Source organism: Lampetra planeri, chromosome 45 (genome assembly GCF_965212315.1).
Source record: "Lampetra planeri chromosome 45, kcLamPlan1.2.h2, whole genome shotgun sequence".
Classification (NCBI taxonomy): Eukaryota; Metazoa; Chordata; class Hyperoartia; order Petromyzontiformes; family Petromyzontidae; genus Lampetra; species Lampetra planeri.
Genome location: NC_136151.1, coordinates 7139196 through 7158442, shown reverse-complemented (window position 1 = coordinate 7158442; position 19247 = coordinate 7139196). Strand labels below are relative to the sequence as shown.

At 48.3% G+C, this 19247-nt stretch overlaps 2 protein-coding genes across 2 annotated transcripts in view; one reads left to right on the top strand and one right to left on the bottom strand.

The window, feature by feature from the left end:
- The window catches only part of LOC144733203 (AP-3 complex subunit mu-2-like), an 82328-nt gene that overhangs the window by 38534 nt on the left and 24547 nt on the right, over positions 1-19247 (bottom strand). The gene's annotated exons all lie outside the window — the stretch shown is intronic.
- Positions 1693-19247, top strand: part of ADK (adenosine kinase) — a 54435-nt gene continuing 36880 nt past the window's right edge. The window contains exons 1-3 of the mRNA XM_078615012.1: positions 1693-2453; positions 6500-6565; positions 9464-9529. Of these exons, the coding sequence (XP_078471138.1) occupies positions 2314-2453; positions 6500-6565; positions 9464-9529 (272 nt within the window). The 5' untranslated portion in view covers positions 1693-2313. The remainder of the gene's footprint in view (positions 2454-6499; positions 6566-9463; positions 9530-19247) is intronic.

Sequence of the window (19247 nt, the reverse complement as noted above, 5' to 3'; positions counted from 1 at the left end):
ACTATCACCACTACTACCATCATCACCACCATCACCACTACAATCACTACCATCACCACCATCATCACCACTATCATCATCCCCACTATCACCACCATCACCATCACCACCACTACCACCATAACCACCATCACCACTATCACCATCATCACGATCACCACCACTACCACCATAACCACCATCACCACTACCATCATCACCACTACCATCATCACCACTATCATCATCCCCACTATCACCACCATCACCATCACCACCATCAACACTACCACCATCACCACTACCACCACCACCATTATCACCATCATCATCACCACCACCATCACCACTACCACTATCACCACTACCACCACCACCACTATCACTATCACCACTACCACTATCACCACTACCACCATCACCACTACCACCATCACCACTACCACCATCACCACTATCACCATCATCACCACCACCATCACCACTATCATCATCACCACCACTACCATCACCACTAGCACCATCACCACTACCACCACCACCATCACCACTACCACCATCACCACTACCACCATCACCACTACCACCATCATCACCACTATCACCATCATCACCACCATCACCACTACCATCACCACCATCATCACCACTATCATCATCCCCACTATCACCACCATCACTATCATCACCACGATCACCATCATCACCACTATCATCATCCCCACTATCACCATCATCACCATCACCACCACTACCAACATAACCACCATCACCATCATCACCATCACCACCATCACCACTACCACCATCACCACTACCACTATCACCACCATCACCACCAGCATCACCACCACCACTACCATCATCACCACCACCATCACCACTACCACCACCATCACCACTACTACCACTACCACCATCATCACCACTACCACCATCACCACTATCACCACCATCGCCACCAGCATCACCACCACCACTACCACCATCACCACTACCACCATCATCACCACTACCACCATCACCACTACACCCACTATCATCACCACGACCACTATCACCACCATCACCATCACCACTACTACCACCACTACCACCATCACCACTACCATCATCACTACTACCATCATCACCACTATCACCACCACCACTATCACCATCACCACTACCACCATCACCACTACCACCATCATCACTATCACCACCATCACCACCACCACTACTACCATCACCACTATCACCACCATCACCACTACCACCACCACTACCATCACCACCACTACCATCATCACCACCATCATCACCACTACCACCATCACCACCACCATCACCACTACCACCACCATCACCACTACTACCATCATCACCACCATCACTACCACCACCATCACCATCACCACCACCATCACTACCACCACCACCACCACTACTACCACCACCATCACCACTACCACCATCACTATCACCACCACTATCATCATCACCACTACCACCATCACTACCACCACCATCACTACCACCACCACTATCACCACCACCATCACCACTATCACTACCACCACCACCACTATCACCACTATCACCACCACCACCACTACCACTATCACCACCATCATCACCACCACCACCACTATCAGTAACCACCATCACTACCACCACCATCACCACCACCATCACCACCACCATTCATCATCACTATCACCACGATCACCACTATCAACCACCATCATCATCAGCAAATACAATCACCACCATCAATCTCTTCACACGGACTCCAACAGAGCCACCATCACCACTATCAGTAACCACCATCACTACCACCACCACTATCAGCAACCACCATCACTACCACCACCATCACCACCACGACCATCCATCACCATCCTCCACTACCACCACCACCAACCATCCATCATCATCAGCAAATACAACCATTACCATCAGCAGTAGCAAATACAATCACCATCATCATCAGCAGTAGCAAATACAATCACCACCATCAGTCTCTTCATAGCCACCACCGCCGCCATCATCACCAACCGCCATCATCACCAACTACCATCATCACCATCCATCACCATCCACCACTACCACCATCACCAACCATCCATCATCAGCAGCAAATACAACCACCATCATCAGCAGTAGCAAATACAATCACCACCATCAGCAGTAGCAAATACGATCAACCACCATTAATCTCTTCATAGCCACCGCCACCGCCGCCATCATCACCACCAACCGCCATCATCACCAACTACCATCATCACCATCCATCACCATCCTCCATCACCGTCAATCCGCTAATCGACGGCGGTGCTTCGTAGGGCAGCGATGTCGAGGAAGCGACGATCTGGCGAGGGAAACCTCCCGAGCGGCGTCGGGGAGGAGACGGAGCGGAGAGAACACGGGGAGGAGGAGGAGGAGGCGTTGCGGCCTAAGAGGCTTCGCCGGGGGGAGAGCGACCTTGCCCGGTAGGGGATCTAGGCGAGGGCGGTCGTCGCGCTCGCGGTCTCCGTGAGGTGACCGCGTGACCTTGCCCAGAGAGGGTTCAAGCCGATAGCAGCTGGGACGACTGCGACAAATGTTGTGTCTGTGTGTGTGTGTGTCTGTGTGTGGGTGTCGGTGTGTCTGTGTGTGGGTGTCAGTGTATCAGTGTGTGTTGTGTGTGGGTGTATCAGTGTGTGTTGTGTGTGTGGATATGTGTGTGTGTGTCGGTGTGTGTGTGTGTCGGTGTGTGTGTGGATATGTGTGTGTCTGTGTGTGTCGGAGTGTGTGTCTGTGTGCGTGTGTGCGTGTGTCGGTGTGTGTGGATATGTGTGTGTGTCGGTGTGTGTGTCGGTGTGTGCGTGTGGGGGGGTGTGTGTGTGTGTCTATGTGTGTGTGGGGGTGTGTGTGTGGGTGTGTATCGGTGTGTGTCTGTCTGTGTGTGTCGGTGTGTGTGTGTCTGTGTGTGTAGGTGTGTGTGTGTCGGTGTGTGCGTGTGGGGGGGTGTGTCTGTGTGTGCGTGTGTGTCGGTGTGTGTGTGTGTCGGTGTGTGTGTGTCGGTGTGTGTGTGGATATGTGTGTGTGTCGGTGTGTGTGTCTGTGTGTGTCGGAGTGTGGGTGTGTCGGTGTGTCGGTGTGTGTGTGGATATGTGTGTGTGTCGGAGTGCGTGTGTCGGTGTGTGCGTGTGGGGGGGTGTGTGTGTGTGTGTCTATGTGTGTGTGGGGGTGTGTGTGTGGGTGTGTATCGGTGTGTGGGTGGGTGTGTGTCTGTGTGTGTGTGGATATGTGTGTGTGTCGGTGTGTGTGTCTGTGTGTGTCGGTGTGTGCGTGTGTTGGTGTGTGTGTGTCGGTGTGTGTGTCTGTGTGTATCTGAGTGCGTGTGTCGGTGTGTGCGTGTGGGGGGGTGTGTGTGTGTGTGTCTATGTGTGTGTGGAGGTGTGTGTGTGTGGGTGTGTATCGGTGTGTGGGTGTGTGTGTGGGGTGTATCTGTGTGTGTGGGTGGGTGTCTGTGGGTGTGTGTGTGTCTGTGTGTGTGGGTGTCTGTGTGTCTATGTGTGTGTTTGTCTGTGTGTGTCTGTGTCTATGTGTGTGTGGGTGTCTGTGGGTGTGTGTGTGTCTCGGTCAGTCGACCCGTGGCACCTGGGTCTGCCCCGTGACCTCCTGCCAGCGAACGTTCGACACTTCACGTGGCCTCAAGGTGCACATGGCCTGGCACAAGCGTCGTGGTGACGTCACCGCCACTTAGTGGCGAATGGCGGTTGTTGTTGTGTGTGTAGGTGTGGGTGTGTGTCTATGTGTGGGTGGGTGTGTATCTGTGTGTGTGTGTCTGTGTGTGGGGGTGTGTGTGTGGGGGTATGTGTGTGTCGGTGTGTGTATCTGTGTGTGTGTGTGTCTGTGTGGGTGTGTATCTGTGTGTGGGTGGGTGTCTGTGGGTGTGTGTCGGTGTGTGTGTGTCTGTGTGTGTGGGTGTCTGTGTGTCTATGTGTGTGTTTGTCTGTGTGTGTGTGTCTATGTCTGTGTGTGTGTGGGTGTCTGTGGGTGTGTGTGTGTAGGTGTGTGTGGGTGTCTGTGTGTGTCTGTGGGTGTGTGTGGGTGTCTGTCTGTGTGTGGGGGTGTGAGTATGTGTCTATGTGTGTCGGTGTGTGTATCTGTGTGTGTGTGGGTGTCTGTGGGTGTGTCTGTAGGTGTGTGTGTAGGTGTGTGTGGGTGTCTGTCTGTGTGTGTCTGTGGGTGTGTGTGTGGATGTCTGTCTGTGTGGGGGTGTGTCTATGTGTGTGTGTCGGTGTGTGAGTCTCTGTGTGTGTCTCTGTGTGAGTCTCTGTGTGTGTGTCTCTGTGTGTGTGTCAGTGTGTGTCTCTGTGTGTGTGTCAGTGTGTGTCTCTGTGTGTGTGTCAGTGTGTGTCTCTGTGTGTGTGTCAGTGTGTGTCTCTGTGTGTGTGTCAGTGTGTGTCTATGTGTGTGTCAGTGTGTGTCTCTGTGTGTGTGTCAGTGTGTGTCTGTGTGTGTGTCAGTGTGTGTCTCTCTGTGTGTCAGTGTGTGTCTCTGTGTGTGTGTCAGTGTGTGTCTCTGTGTGTGTCAGTGTGTGTCTCTGTGTGTGTGTCAGTGTGTGTCTCTGTGTGTGTGTCAGTGTGTGTGTCAGTGTGTGTCAGTGTGTGTGTCAGTGTGTGTCAGTGTGTGTCAGTGTGTGTGTCAGTGTGTGTCAGTGTGTGTGTCAGTGTGTGTGTCAGTGTGTGTCTCTGTGTGTGTCTCTGTGTGTGTCAGTGTGTGTGTCAGTGTGTGTCAGTGTGTGTGTCAGTGTGTGTGTCAGTGTGTGTCTCTGTGTGTGTGTCAGTGTGTGTCAGTGTGTCTCTGTGTGTGTGTCAGTGTGTGTCTCTGTGTGTGTCAGTGTGTGTGTCTCTGTGTGTGTGTCAGTGTGTGTCTCTGTGTGTGTGTCAGTGTGTGTCAGTGTGTGTCTCTGTGTGTGTCAGTGTGTGTGTCAGTGTGTGTCAGTGTGTGTGTCAGTGTGTGTGTCAGTGTGTGTCAGTGTGTGTCTCTGTGTGTGTGTCAGTGTGTGTCAGTGTGTGTCTCTGTGTGTGTGTCAGTGTGTGTCAGTGTGTGTCTCTGTGTGTGTGTGTCAGTGTGTGTGTCAGTGTGTGTGTCAGTGTGTGTGTCAGTGTGTGTCAGTGTGTGTGTCAGTGTGTGTCTCTGTGTGTGTGTCAGTGTGTGTCAGTGTGTGTGTCAGTGTGTGTCAGTGTGTGTCAGTGTGCCATGTCTCTGTGTGTGTGTCTCTGTGTGTGTCTCTGTGTGAGTCTCTGTGTGTGTGTGTCTCTGTGTGTGTGTCTCTGTGTGTGTAGGTGTGTCTCTGTGTATGTAGTGTGTGTCTCTGTGTGTGTGTGTGTGTCTCTGTGTGTGTCTGTGTGTGTGTCAGTGTATCTGTGTGTGTCTCTGTGTGTGTTGTGTGTGTTAGTGTGTGTGTGTCAGTATGTCTCTCTCTGTGTGTCTCTGTGTGTGTGTCAGTGTGTGTGGAGTGTGTCTGTGTGTCGGTGTGTTTGTGTGTAGTAGTGTGCGTGTCTCTGTGTGTATATCAGTGTGTGTGTCTCTGTGTGTGTGTCTGTGTGTGTCTCTGTGTGTGTCTCAGTGTGCGTGTTTGTGTGTGTGTCAGTGTGTGTGTCAGTGTGTGTCTCTGTGGGTGTGTGTCAGTGTGTGTAGTGTGTGTCTGTGTGTGTGTCTCTGTGTGTGTCAGTGTGTGTGTCTCTGTGTGTGTCAGTGTGTCTCTGTGTGTGTCTGTGTGTGTGTTTCTGTGTGTGTGTCAGTGTGAGTAGTGTGTGTGTAGTGTGTGTCTCTGTGTGTGTCTGTGTGTGTGTCTCTGTGTGTGTCTCTGTGTGTGTGTCAGTGTGTGTCAGTGTTTGTAGTGTGCCATGTCTCTGTGTGTGTCTGTGTGTGTGTTTCTGTGTGTGTGTCAGTGTGTGTAGTGTGTGTGTAGTGTGTGTCTCTGTGTGTGTCTGTGTGTATGTCACTGTGTAGTGTGTGTGTGTAGTGTGTGTCTCTGTGTGTGTCAGTGTGTGTCAGTGTGTGTGTCAGTGTGTGTGTCAGTGTGTGTCTCTGTGTGTGTCTCTGTGTGTGTGTCTGTGTGTGTGTCAGTGTGTGTGTCAGTGTGTGTAGTGTGCCATGTCTCTGTGTGTGTGTCAGTGTGTGTATGTCAGTGTGTCTCTGTGTGTGTGTCTGTGTGTATATCTGTGTGCATGTCAGTGTGTGTAGTGTGCCATGTCTCTGTGTGTGTGTCAGTGTGTGTATGTCAGTGTGTCTCTGTGTGTATATCTGTGTGCGTGTCAGTGTGTGTGTAGTGTGCGTGTCATTGCGTGATCTTCTATCGGGGAAACTCCCCCTGGACTGTGACCCTGGCCCTGGTCTGAACTCTAAGATAGCAACTCCACAGTAGTGACCCGGGTCTTTGACCCGGCCACAATATCCAGTGATCACATCACTCACCTCTCACCGACTCACCTCCCCCTCCTCCTCCTCCTCCCCGTGTCTCCCTCCTCCTCCTACTCAGCTCGACAAAGAAAGATGCTGCTGCTTCTAAGGCTTCAAACGACAAGGATGATGGACCTGTTACTTGGTGAGACTCAAACAGACACACTCAGACTCGCACAGAGACACACACTGACACACAGAGAGATACACAGACTCACACAGAGACACACAGAGAGTCACTCACACAGAGACTCACACAGAGACACACACAGAGACTCACACAGAGACACACACTGACACACACACACTGATACACACACAGAGACACCCACACAGAGACCCACACAGACTCACACAGACACTCACACAGACTCACACAGAGACACACACAGACTCACACACAGACACACACACAGACTCACACAGAGAGACACAGACTCACACAGAGACACACAGACTCACACACAGACACACACACAGACTCACACAGAGAGACACAGACTCACACAGAGACACACAGACTCACACAGAGACACACAGACTCACACACAGACTCACACAGAGACACACAGACTCACACAGAGACACACAGACTCACACACAGACTCACACACAGACTCACACAGAGACACACAGACTCACACACAGACTCACACAGACTCACACAGAGACACACACAGACTCACACTGACTCACACACAGACTCACACACAGACTCACACAGACTCACACAGACTCACACAGAGACTCACACAGAGACACACACAGAGAGACACACAGACACACACACAGACTCACACAGAGACTCACACAGAGACACACACAGAGAGACACACAGACACACACACAGACTCACACAGAGACTCACAGACACACACACAGACTCACACAGAGTGACACAGAGACACACACTGACACAGAGACACACACAGAGACACACAGACTGACACACAGACTCACACACAGACTCACACAGAGACTCACCCAGACTCACACAGTAACCCACAGACTCACACAGAGACCCACAGAGACCCACAGACTCACGCAGAGACCCACAGACTTACACAGAGACCCACAGACTCACACAGAGACTCACAGACTCACACAGAGACCCACAGACTCACACAGACTCACACAGACTCACACAAACTCACACACAGACTCACACAGAGACCCACAGACTCACACAGACTCACACACAGACTCACACAGAGACCCACAGACTCACACAGACTCACACACAGACTCACACAGAGACCCACAGACTCACACAGACTGACACACAGACTCACACAGACACCCACAGACTCACACAAACTCACACACAGACTCACACAGAATCACACACAGACTGACACACAGACTCACACAGACACCCACAGACTCACACAAACTCACACACAGACTCACACAGACTCACACACAGACACACACACAGACTCACACAGAGAGACACAGACTCACACAGAGACACACAGACTCACACAGAGACACACAGACTCACACACAGACTCACACACAGACTCACACAGAGACACACAGACTCACACACAGACTCACACAGAGACACACACAGACTCACACTGACTCACACACAGACTCACACACAGACTCACACACAGACTCACACAGACTCACACAGACTCACACAGAGACTCACACAGAGACACACACAGAGAGACACACACACACACACACAGACTCACACAGAGACTCACACAGAGACACACACAGAGAGACACAGAGACACACACACAGACTCACACACAGACTCACACAGAGACTCACCCAGACTTACACAGAAACCCACAGACTCACACAGAGACCCACAGAGACCCACAGACTCACACAGACTCACACAGACTCACACAAACTCACACACAGACTCACACAGAGACCCACAGACTCACGCAGAGACCCACAGACTTACACAGAGACCCACAGACTCACACAGAGACTCACAGACTCACACAGAGACCCACAGACTCACACAGACTCACACACAGACTCACACAGAGACCCACAGACTCACACAGAATCACACACAGACTCACACAGACACCCACAGACTCACACAAACTCACACACAGACTCACACAGAATCACACACAGACTGACACACAGACTCACACAGACACCCACAGACTCACACAAACTCACACACAGACTCACACAGAATCACACACAAACTCACACACAGACTCACACAGAATCACACACAGACTCACACAGAGACCCACAGACTCACACAGACTGCAACACAGACTCACACAGACACCCACAGACTCACACAAACTCACACACAGACTCACACAGAATCACACACAAACTCACACACAGACTCACACAGAATCACACACAGACTCACACAGAGACCCACAGACTCACACAGACTGACACACAGACTCACACAGACACCCACAGACTCACACACAGACTCACACACAGACTCACACAGAATCACACACAGACTCACACACAGACTCACACAGACACCCACAGACTCACAGAAACTCACACAGAGACTCACACAGAGACCCACAGACTGACACACAGACTCACACACAGACTCACACAAAGACTCACGCAGACTCACACACAGACTCACGCAGACTCGCACAGATTCGCATTGATACACATAGACTCATACAGACTTAATCAGAGACACACAGACTCACACAGACTCACACAGACTCACACAGAGACTCACAGAGACCCACAGAGACCCACAGAGACCCACAGACTCACACAGACTCACACAGACTCACACAGATTCACACATAAGCCCACAGAGACCCACAGAGACCCACAGACTCACACAGACTCACACAGACTCACACACAGACTCACGCAGACTCACACACAGACTCACGCAGACTCACACACAGACTCACGCAGACTCACACAGAGACTCACAGACTCACATAGAGACACACAGACTCACACAGAGACCCACAGACTCACACAGACTGACACAGAGACCCACACACTCACACAGAGACTCACCCTCTCCTCCCCGTGTCTCCCTCCTCCTCCTTCTCAGCTCGACAAATAAAGATGCTGCCGCTTCTAAGGCTTCAAACGACAAGGGTGATGGACCCGTTGCTTGGTAAGACTCACACAGACTCACACAGAGACACACACACACACAGACTCGCACACACACACAGACTCACACAGATCCTCACACAGACTCACACAGCGAGACACAGAGAACCACAGACACTCACACAGAGACAGACAGATTCACACACACACAGAGACACTCACACAGAGACTCACACAGACTCACACTGACTCACACAGATACACACACAGAGATACACAGACTCACACAGACTCACACAGACTCACACAGACTCACACAGAGACTCACACAGAGACTCACACACAGAGACACACACAGAGACTCACACAGAGACACACACAGAGACTCACACAGAGACACACACAGAGACACACACAGAGACACACACAGAGACTCACACAGAGACACACACAGAGACACACACAGAGACACACACAGAGACACACACAGAGACACACAGACTCACACACAGAGACACACACAGACTCACACAGAGACTCACACACACACACAGAGACACACACAGAGACTCACACAGAGACACACAGACTCACACACAGAGACACACACAGAGACACACACAGAGACTCACACAGAGACACACACAGAGACTCACACAGAGACTCACACAGAGACACACACAGAGACTCACACAGAGACTCACACTAGAGACTCACAGAGACTCACAGAGACTCACACAGAGACACACACAGAGACACACACAGAGACTCACACAGAGACTCACAGAGACTCACACAGAGACACACACAGAGACACACACAGAGACACACACAGAGACACACAGACTCACACACAGAGACACACACAGAGACTCACAGAGACTCACACAGAGACACACACAGAGACACACACAGAGACACACACAGAGACTCACACAGAGACACACACAGACTCACACACAGAGACACACACAGAGACTCACACAGAGACTCACACACAGACTCGCACACAGACTCACACACACACAGACTCGCACACAGAGACTCACACAGAGACTCACAGAGAGACACACAGACTCACACACAGAGACTCACACAGAGACTCACACAGAGACTCGCACACAGACTCACACACACACACAGACTCACACACAGAGACACACACAGAGACTCACACAGAGACTCACACACAGACTCGCACACAGACTCACACACACACACAGACTCGCACACAGAGACTCACACAGAGACTCACAGAGACACACACAGAGACACACACACAGAGACTCACACAGAGACACACACAGACTCACTCAGAGACTCACAGACTCACACACAGAGACACACACAGAGACTCACAGAGACTCACACAGAGACACACAGACTCACACACAGAGACACACACAGAGACTCACTCAGACTCACACAGACTCACTCAGAGACACACAGAGAGACACACAGACTCACACAGAGAGACACACAGAGACTCACAGAGACTCACTCAGAGACACACACACAGAGACTCACACAGAGACACACAGACTCACACACAGAGACACACACAGAGACTCACTCAGACTCACACAGACTCACTCAGAGACACACAGAGAGACACACAGACTCACACAGAGAGACACACAGAGACTCACAGAGACTCACACAGAGACACACACAGAGACACACACAGAGACACACACAGAGACTCACACAGAGACACACACAGAGACTCACACAGAGACACACACAGAGACTCACTCACACACACACACAGAGACTCACTCACACACACACACAGACTCACACACAGACTCACACAGAGAGACACTCACAGAGACACACACAGACACACACAGAGAGACACAGAGAGACACACACAGAGACACACACAGACACACACAGAGAGACACAGAGAGACACACACAGATACACACAGAGACACACAGAGAGTCACTCACACAGAGACACACACAGAGACACTCAGAGAGACACACACAGATACACACAGAGACACACAGAGAGTCACTCACACAGAGACACTCAGAGAGACACTCACACAGAGACACACAGAGACACACAGAGACTCACACAGAGACTCACACAGAGACACTCAGAGAGACACTCACACAGAGACACACAGAGACACACACTCAGAGACACACAGAGACACACAGAGACTCACACAGAGACACACACAGAGAGACACACAGAGACACACACAGACACACACACAGACACACTCACAGACTCACACAGAGAGACACAGAGAGACACACACAGAGACACACACAGACACACACAGAGAGACACAGAGAGACACACACAGAGACACACACAGACACACACAGAGAGACACAGAGAGACACACACAGATACACACAGAGACACACAGAGAGTCACTCACACAGAGACAGACACAGAGACACTCAGAGAGACACACACAGATACACACAGAGACACACAGAGAGTCACTCACACAGAGACACTCAGAGAGACACTCACACAGAGACACACAGAGACACACACTCAGAGACACACAGAGACACTCACAGACTCACACAGAAAGACACAGAAAGACACAGAGAGACACACACAGAGACACACACAGACACACACAGAGAGACACAGAGACACACAGAGAGTCACTCACAGAGACACACACATAGACACTCAGAGAGACACTCACACAGAGACACACAGAGACACACACAGAGACTCACACAGAGACACACAGACTCACACACAGAGACACACACAGAGACTCACTCAGACTCACACAGACTCACTCAGAGACACACAGAGAGACACACAGACTCACACAGAGAGACACACAGAGACTCACAGAGACTCACACAGAGACACACACAGAGACACACACAGAGACTCACACAGAGACTCACACAGAGACACACACAGAGACTCACTCACACACACACAGACTCACACACAGACTCACACAGAGAGACACTCACAGAGACACACACAGACACACACAGAGAGACACAGAGAGACACAGAGAGACACACACAGACACACACAGAGAGACACAGAGAGACACACACAGATACACACAGAGACACACAGAGACACACACAGAGACACTCAGAGAGACACACACAGATACACACAGAGACACACAGAGAGTCACTCACACAGAGACACTCAGAGAGACACTCACACAGAGACACACAGAGACACACACTCAGAGACACACAGAGACACACAGAGACTCACACAGAGACACACACAGAGAGACACACAGAGACACACACACACAGACACACACACAGACACACTCACAGACTCACACAGAGAGACACAGAGAGACACACACAGAGACACACACAGACACACACAGAGAGACACAGAGAGACACACACAGAGACACACACAGACACACACAGAGAGACACAGAGAGACACACACAGATACACACAGAGACACACAGAGAGTCACTCACACAGAGACACACACAGAGACACTCAGAGAGACACACACAGATACACACAGAGACACACAGAGAGTCACTCACACAGAGACACTCAGAGAGACACTCACACAGAGACACACAGAGACACACACTCAGAGACACACAGAGACACTCACAGACTCACACAGAGAGACACAGAGAGACACACACAGAGACACACACAGACACACACAGAGAGACACAGAGACACACAGAGAGTCACTCACACAGAGACACACACATAGACACTCAGAGAGACACTCACACAGAGACACACAGAGACACACACTCAGAGACACTCAGGGACACACAGAGAGACACACACTCAGAGACACACAGAGAGACACACACTCAGAGACACACAGAGAGACACTCACACAGAGACACACAGAGAGACACTCACACAGAGACACACAGAGAGACACACTCAGAGACACACAGAGAGACACTCACACAGAGAGACACACAGAGAGACACTCACACAGAGAGATACACAGAGACACACACACAGACTCACACAGATACACACAGACTCACACAGAGACTCACACAGAGACTCACACAGAGACTCACACAGAGACACACACTGACACACACACAGACTCACACACACTCACAGAGACTCACACAGACTCACACAGACTCACACAGAGACACACACAGACTCACACACAGACTCACACAGACTCACACACACTCACAGAGACTCACACAGACTCACACAGACTCACACACAGACACACACAGACTCGCACACACGCAGCGGATTTGGCTGCTGCTGCTGCTGATGATGATGGTGATATCAGCCACGTGGTTGATTTGCTATCACCGCTTGTGATGGCGATGTCGCTTCTGAATAAGAAATATTTTAAAAGCCTTTTTCTCTTTTAAAAAACACGCTTTCATGAAATGTACCGCACTAGTAATGGCAGAACTCCACAGCCCCGTAGCTTGCCACAACGTAAGGGGGACGTGGTGATTTACAGTCAACGTCAGTTGAGCGTGGTCCAGAGTTCGCGATACCCGATACCCTACCCGATACCCGTACCCTACCCGATACCCTACCCGATACCCGTACCCTACCCGATACCCGTACCCTACCAGATACCCGTACCCTACCCGATACCCGTACCCTACCCGTACCCGGCCGGGTACAGGTACCCGTTTGCGACCCTGGTGCGGCCGGGTACGGGTAGGCCGTGAGTCACTGGTGAGTCACCGTTTGTCACTCATTTCCCAACGTCTTGTCTCTTCTCACAATTCAAGTTCCTAGAAGCAACCCACCCGCGCCTGCAACATGGTTTCATCCCAGAGGTCGCAATCGGGTACCCGATACCTGTACCCTACCCATACCCGGCCGGGTATCGGGTAGGGTACGGGTACGGCCGGGTACGGGTAGCCGTTTGCGACCCTGGTGCGGCCGGGTACGGGTACCCGGGGGTAAGGAATCAAAACCCGTTTGCGACCTCTGGCGTGGAGAATTAGACCCAAGCCGAAATATAACATGTAGAAAAAGATTGCTTAAAAATAGATATTTTTATTTTATTTTTAATGATAGAATATGGTATTGTCATCAGTAAGACATCAGTATATCGAGTTTGCAGTCGATAGCACATTGGGAAGTGGGTTAAAATTGAGTTACAGGATTTGAGGATACAACAACAGGCAGAGTGAGTTTATCAAAAGTGTGTTAAAATAATGTTTTTAAAATATGTTTTTGATTTTTTTTATGGTAGAACATCATCAGTGTGACGTAAGTAACCCACTTGAGAAGTGGGTTAAAAATTGAGCTACAAGATTTGAGCATACAACAACAACAGACAGAGTGAGTTTATAGAAAGCGTGTGAAAATATTGTTTAAAAATGTATGACATTTTAATTTTAATGATATGATGTAGTCTTGTCATCAGTACGACATCAGTATGCCAAGTTTGCAGTCGCTACGACGTTGGGAAGTGGGTAAAAATTGAGCTACAAGATTTGAGGATACAACGACAACAGGCAGCAGAGTTGATGCTACAACAGACAGAGTGAGTTAAATAAAAGCGCGTAAATAATTACAAAAATATTAAAAATTTACTTTTTTTTAAAACCACGCTTTAATGAAATGTACCGTACTAGTAATGGCAGCTTGCCACAACGTAAGGGGCACGTGGTGGTTTACAGACAACATGGACAATTAGACCCAAGCCGAAACATAACATCTACAAAAGAATGTTTTAACATTGTTTTGTATTTGTTTTATCATATAGTATTGTCATCAGTAAGACAAAAGCATAAAAAGTTTGCAGTCGACACGACATTGGGAAGTGGGTAAAAATTGAGTAACAAGATTTGAGGATACAACAGAGTGAGTTAAATAAAAAAGCGTGTAAAATGTTTAAAAAAATTTATTTTTAAATTTTAATGACATGATGTAGTCTTGTCATCAGTACGACACAAGTGTACCAAGTTTGCAGTCGATACGACATTGGGAAGTGGGTAAAAATTGAGCTACAAGATTTGAGCATACAACAACAACAGACAAAGTGAGTTTATAGAAAGCGTGTGAAAATATTGTTTAAAAATATATTATATATTTTTTTAAATGATAGAATATAGTCTTGTCATCAGTAAGACATCAGTATATCGAGTTTGCAGTCGACACGACATTGGGAATTGGGTAAAAATTGAGCTACAAGATTTGAGGATACAACGACAACAGGCAGAGTTGATGCTACAACAGACAGAGTGTGTTAAATAAAAGCGCGTAAATAATTACAAAAATATTAAAAAATGACTTTTTTTTTAAACCACGCTTTAATGAAATGTACCGTACTAGTAATGGCAGCTTGCCACAACGTAAGGGGCACGTGGTGGTTTACAGGCAACATGGACAATTAGACCCAAGCCGAAACATAACATCCTACAAAAGAATGTTTTAATATTGTTTTTGTATTCTTAGGTTTTTTTTTTTCGGTAAAGTCACCATGTAGGTAAAACATTGAAAAAGTAAAATAAAATAACAATCACGAAACGTCGTGATTTTTATTTTATTTTACTTTTTAAATGTTTTACCTACGTGGTGACTTTACCGAAAAAAAAAACAACCTAAGAATATGAATCCTTGCAGTCACGAAAGCTTCAAATCTAGAATTGTTTTTGTATTTTTTTTTTATCATAGAATATGGTATTGTCATCAGTAAGACATCAGTATCATAATTTTGCAGTCGATACGACGTTGGGAAGTGGGTTAAAATTGAGTTACAAGATTTGAGTAAACAACAACAGCGACAACAACAGACAGAGTGAGTTAAATAAAAAATTTACCCGTAAAAAACAAAGTTTTTCACTATAAATCCTTTATATGCGTGGCGGCTAGAGTCCTCTCGTCCTCTGGCTTGAGATGGCTGCCACCTATGGGTCAGATGATTGTCTGCCAGCATTAAGCAATTTGTAATTAAATATTTAAAAAAATTTCCCTAAAAAGTGTAAAATTTTGGAAAAAAATTTTCACGAAAATCAATTGTCACGCACAACGAGTCTGTGTGCAAAATGTCAGCTCGATTGGATCACGGGAAGTGGGTTAAAAAACGACCGAAAGATTTGCACGGTCGTAAGCGCGCAAGCAAATGAACTTAATATAAAGGATTTAAAAAATTAACCCGTAAAAACAAAGTTTTTCACTATAAATCCTTTATATGCGTTGCGGCTAGAGTCCTCTCGTCCTCTGGCTTGAGGTGGCTGCCACCTATGGGTCAGATGATTGTCTGCCAGCATTAAGCAATTTGTAATTAAATATTTAAAAAAATTTCCCAAAAAAGTGTAAAATTTTGGAAAAAATTTTTCACGAAAATCAATTGTTACGCGCAACGAGTCTGTGTAGCAAAATGTCAGCTCGATTGGATCACGGGAAGTGGGTTAAAAAAAACGACCGAAAGATTTGCACGGTCGTAAGCGCGCAAGCAAGCAAGTGAACTTAATATAAAGGATTTAAAAATCACGACCATCACAGACAGTCACGACTGTCACAGACAGATTTGCTGTATCACTTGATACAGCAAATCTGTCTGTGACAGTCGTGATTTCCAAAGTGCTCACCCTGAGCTCTCATACTCTGATGGTGCGTTGTCTTTGAGTTGTGCGCCTTTTGGCGTCATCTGGTCCAACACCATGTGAGACTAGGCTCTAAGGAAAGCTGTCTCGGGTGTGGACCAATCAACTTTAAGGACCATGTGAGACTAGGCTCTAAGGAAAGCTGTCTCGGGTGTGGACCAATCAACTTCAAGGACCATGTGAGACTAGGCTCTAAGGAAAGCTGTCTCGGGTGTGGACCAATCAACTTCAAGGACCATGTGAGACTAGGCTCTAAGGAAAGCTGTCTCGGGTGTGGACCAATCAACTTCAAGGACCATGTGAGACTAGGCTCTAAGGAAAGCTGTCTCGGGTGTGGACCAATCAACGTCAAGGACCATGTGAGACTAGGCTCTAAGGAAAGCTGTCTCGGGTGTGGACCAATCAAATTCAAGGACCATGTGAGACTAGGCTCTAAGGAAAGCTGTCTCGGGTGTGGACCAATCAACTTCAAGGACCATGTGAGACTAGGCTCTAAGGAAAGCTGTCTCGGGTGTGGACCAATCAACTTCAAGGACCATGTGAGACTAGGCTCTAAGGAAAGCTGTCTCGGGTGTGGACCAATCAACTTCAAGGACCATGTGAGACTAGGCTCTAAGGAAAGCTGTCTCGGGTGTGGACCAATCAACTTCAAGGACCATGTGAGACTAGGCTCTAAGGAAAGCTGTCTCGGGTGTGGACCAATCAACTTCAAGGACCATGTGAGACTAGGCTCTAAGGAAAGCTGTCTCGGGTGTGGACCAATCAACTTCAAGGACCATGTGAGACTAGGCTCTAAGGAAAGCTGTCTCGGGTGTGGACCAATCAACTTCAAGGACCATGTGAGACTAGGCTCTAAGGAAAGCTGTCTCGGGTGTGGACCAATCAACTTCAAGGACCATGTGAGACTAGGCTCTAAGGAAAGCTGTCTCGGGTGTGGACCAATCAACTTCAAGGACCATGTGAGACTAGGCTCTAAGGAAAGCTGTCTCGGGTGTGGACCAATCAACGTCAAGGACCATGTGAGACTAGGCTCTAAGGAAAGCTGTCTCGGGTGTGGACCAATCAAATTCAAGGACCATGTGAGACTAGGCTCTAAGGAAAGCTGTCTCGGGTGTGGACCAATCAACTTCAAGGACCATGTGAGACTAGGCTCTAAGGAAAGCTGTCTCGGGTGTGGACCAATCAACTTCAAGGACCATGTGAGACTAGGCTCTAAGGAAAGCTGTCTCGGGTGTGGACCAATCAACTTCAAGGACCATGTGAGACTAGGCTCTAAGGAAAGCTGTCTCGGGTGTGGACCAATCAACTTCAAGGACCATGTGAGACTAGGCTCTAAGGAAAGCTGTCTCGGGTGTGGACCAATCAACTTCAAGGACCATGTGAGACTAGGCTCTAAGGAAAGCTGTCTCGGGTGTGGACCAATCAACTTCAAGGACCATGTGAGACTAGGCTCTAAGGAAAGCTGTCTCGGGTGTGGACCAATCAACTTCAAGGACCATGTGAGACTAGGCTCTAAGGAAAGCTGTCTCGGGTGTGGACCAATCAACTTCAAGGACCATGTGAGACTAGGCTCTAAGGAAATCTGTCTCGGGTGTGGACCAATCAACTTCAAGGACCATGTGAGACTAGGCTCTAAGGAAAGCTGTCTCGGGTGTGGACCAATCAACTTCAAGGACAGTGCATATCATTATCATCATCAGAGTTGTTTATTTTTGTTTGCATTTTGACTGCTTGTGTTGTAGTTATTGCAAACATGATGCCTTGTATAAAGGTGTCAGTTTTTGTACCAGTTGAAAGGGTAAAAACCAATTATCAGGGTGTTGACTGTTATGTTATCCGACTCTCTGTTGTAGTAGTGTATAGTGTAGTGTAGTAGTGTATAGTGTAGTAGTGTATAGTGTAGTGTATAGTGTAGTAGTGTATAGTGTAGTGTATAGTGTAGTAGTGTATAGTGTAGTGTATAGTGTAGTAGTGTATAGTGTAGTAGTGTATAGTGTAGTGTATAGTGTAGTAGTGTATAGTGTAGTAGTGTATAGTGTAGTAGTGTATAGTGTAGTAGTGTATAGTGTAGTGTATAGTGTAGTAGTGTATAGTGTAGTAGTGTAGTAGTGTATAGTGTAGTAGTGTATAGTGTAGTAGTGTATAGTGTAGTGTATAGTGTAGTAGTGTATAGTGTAGTAGTGTATAGTGTAGTAGTGTATAGTGTAGTAGTGTATAG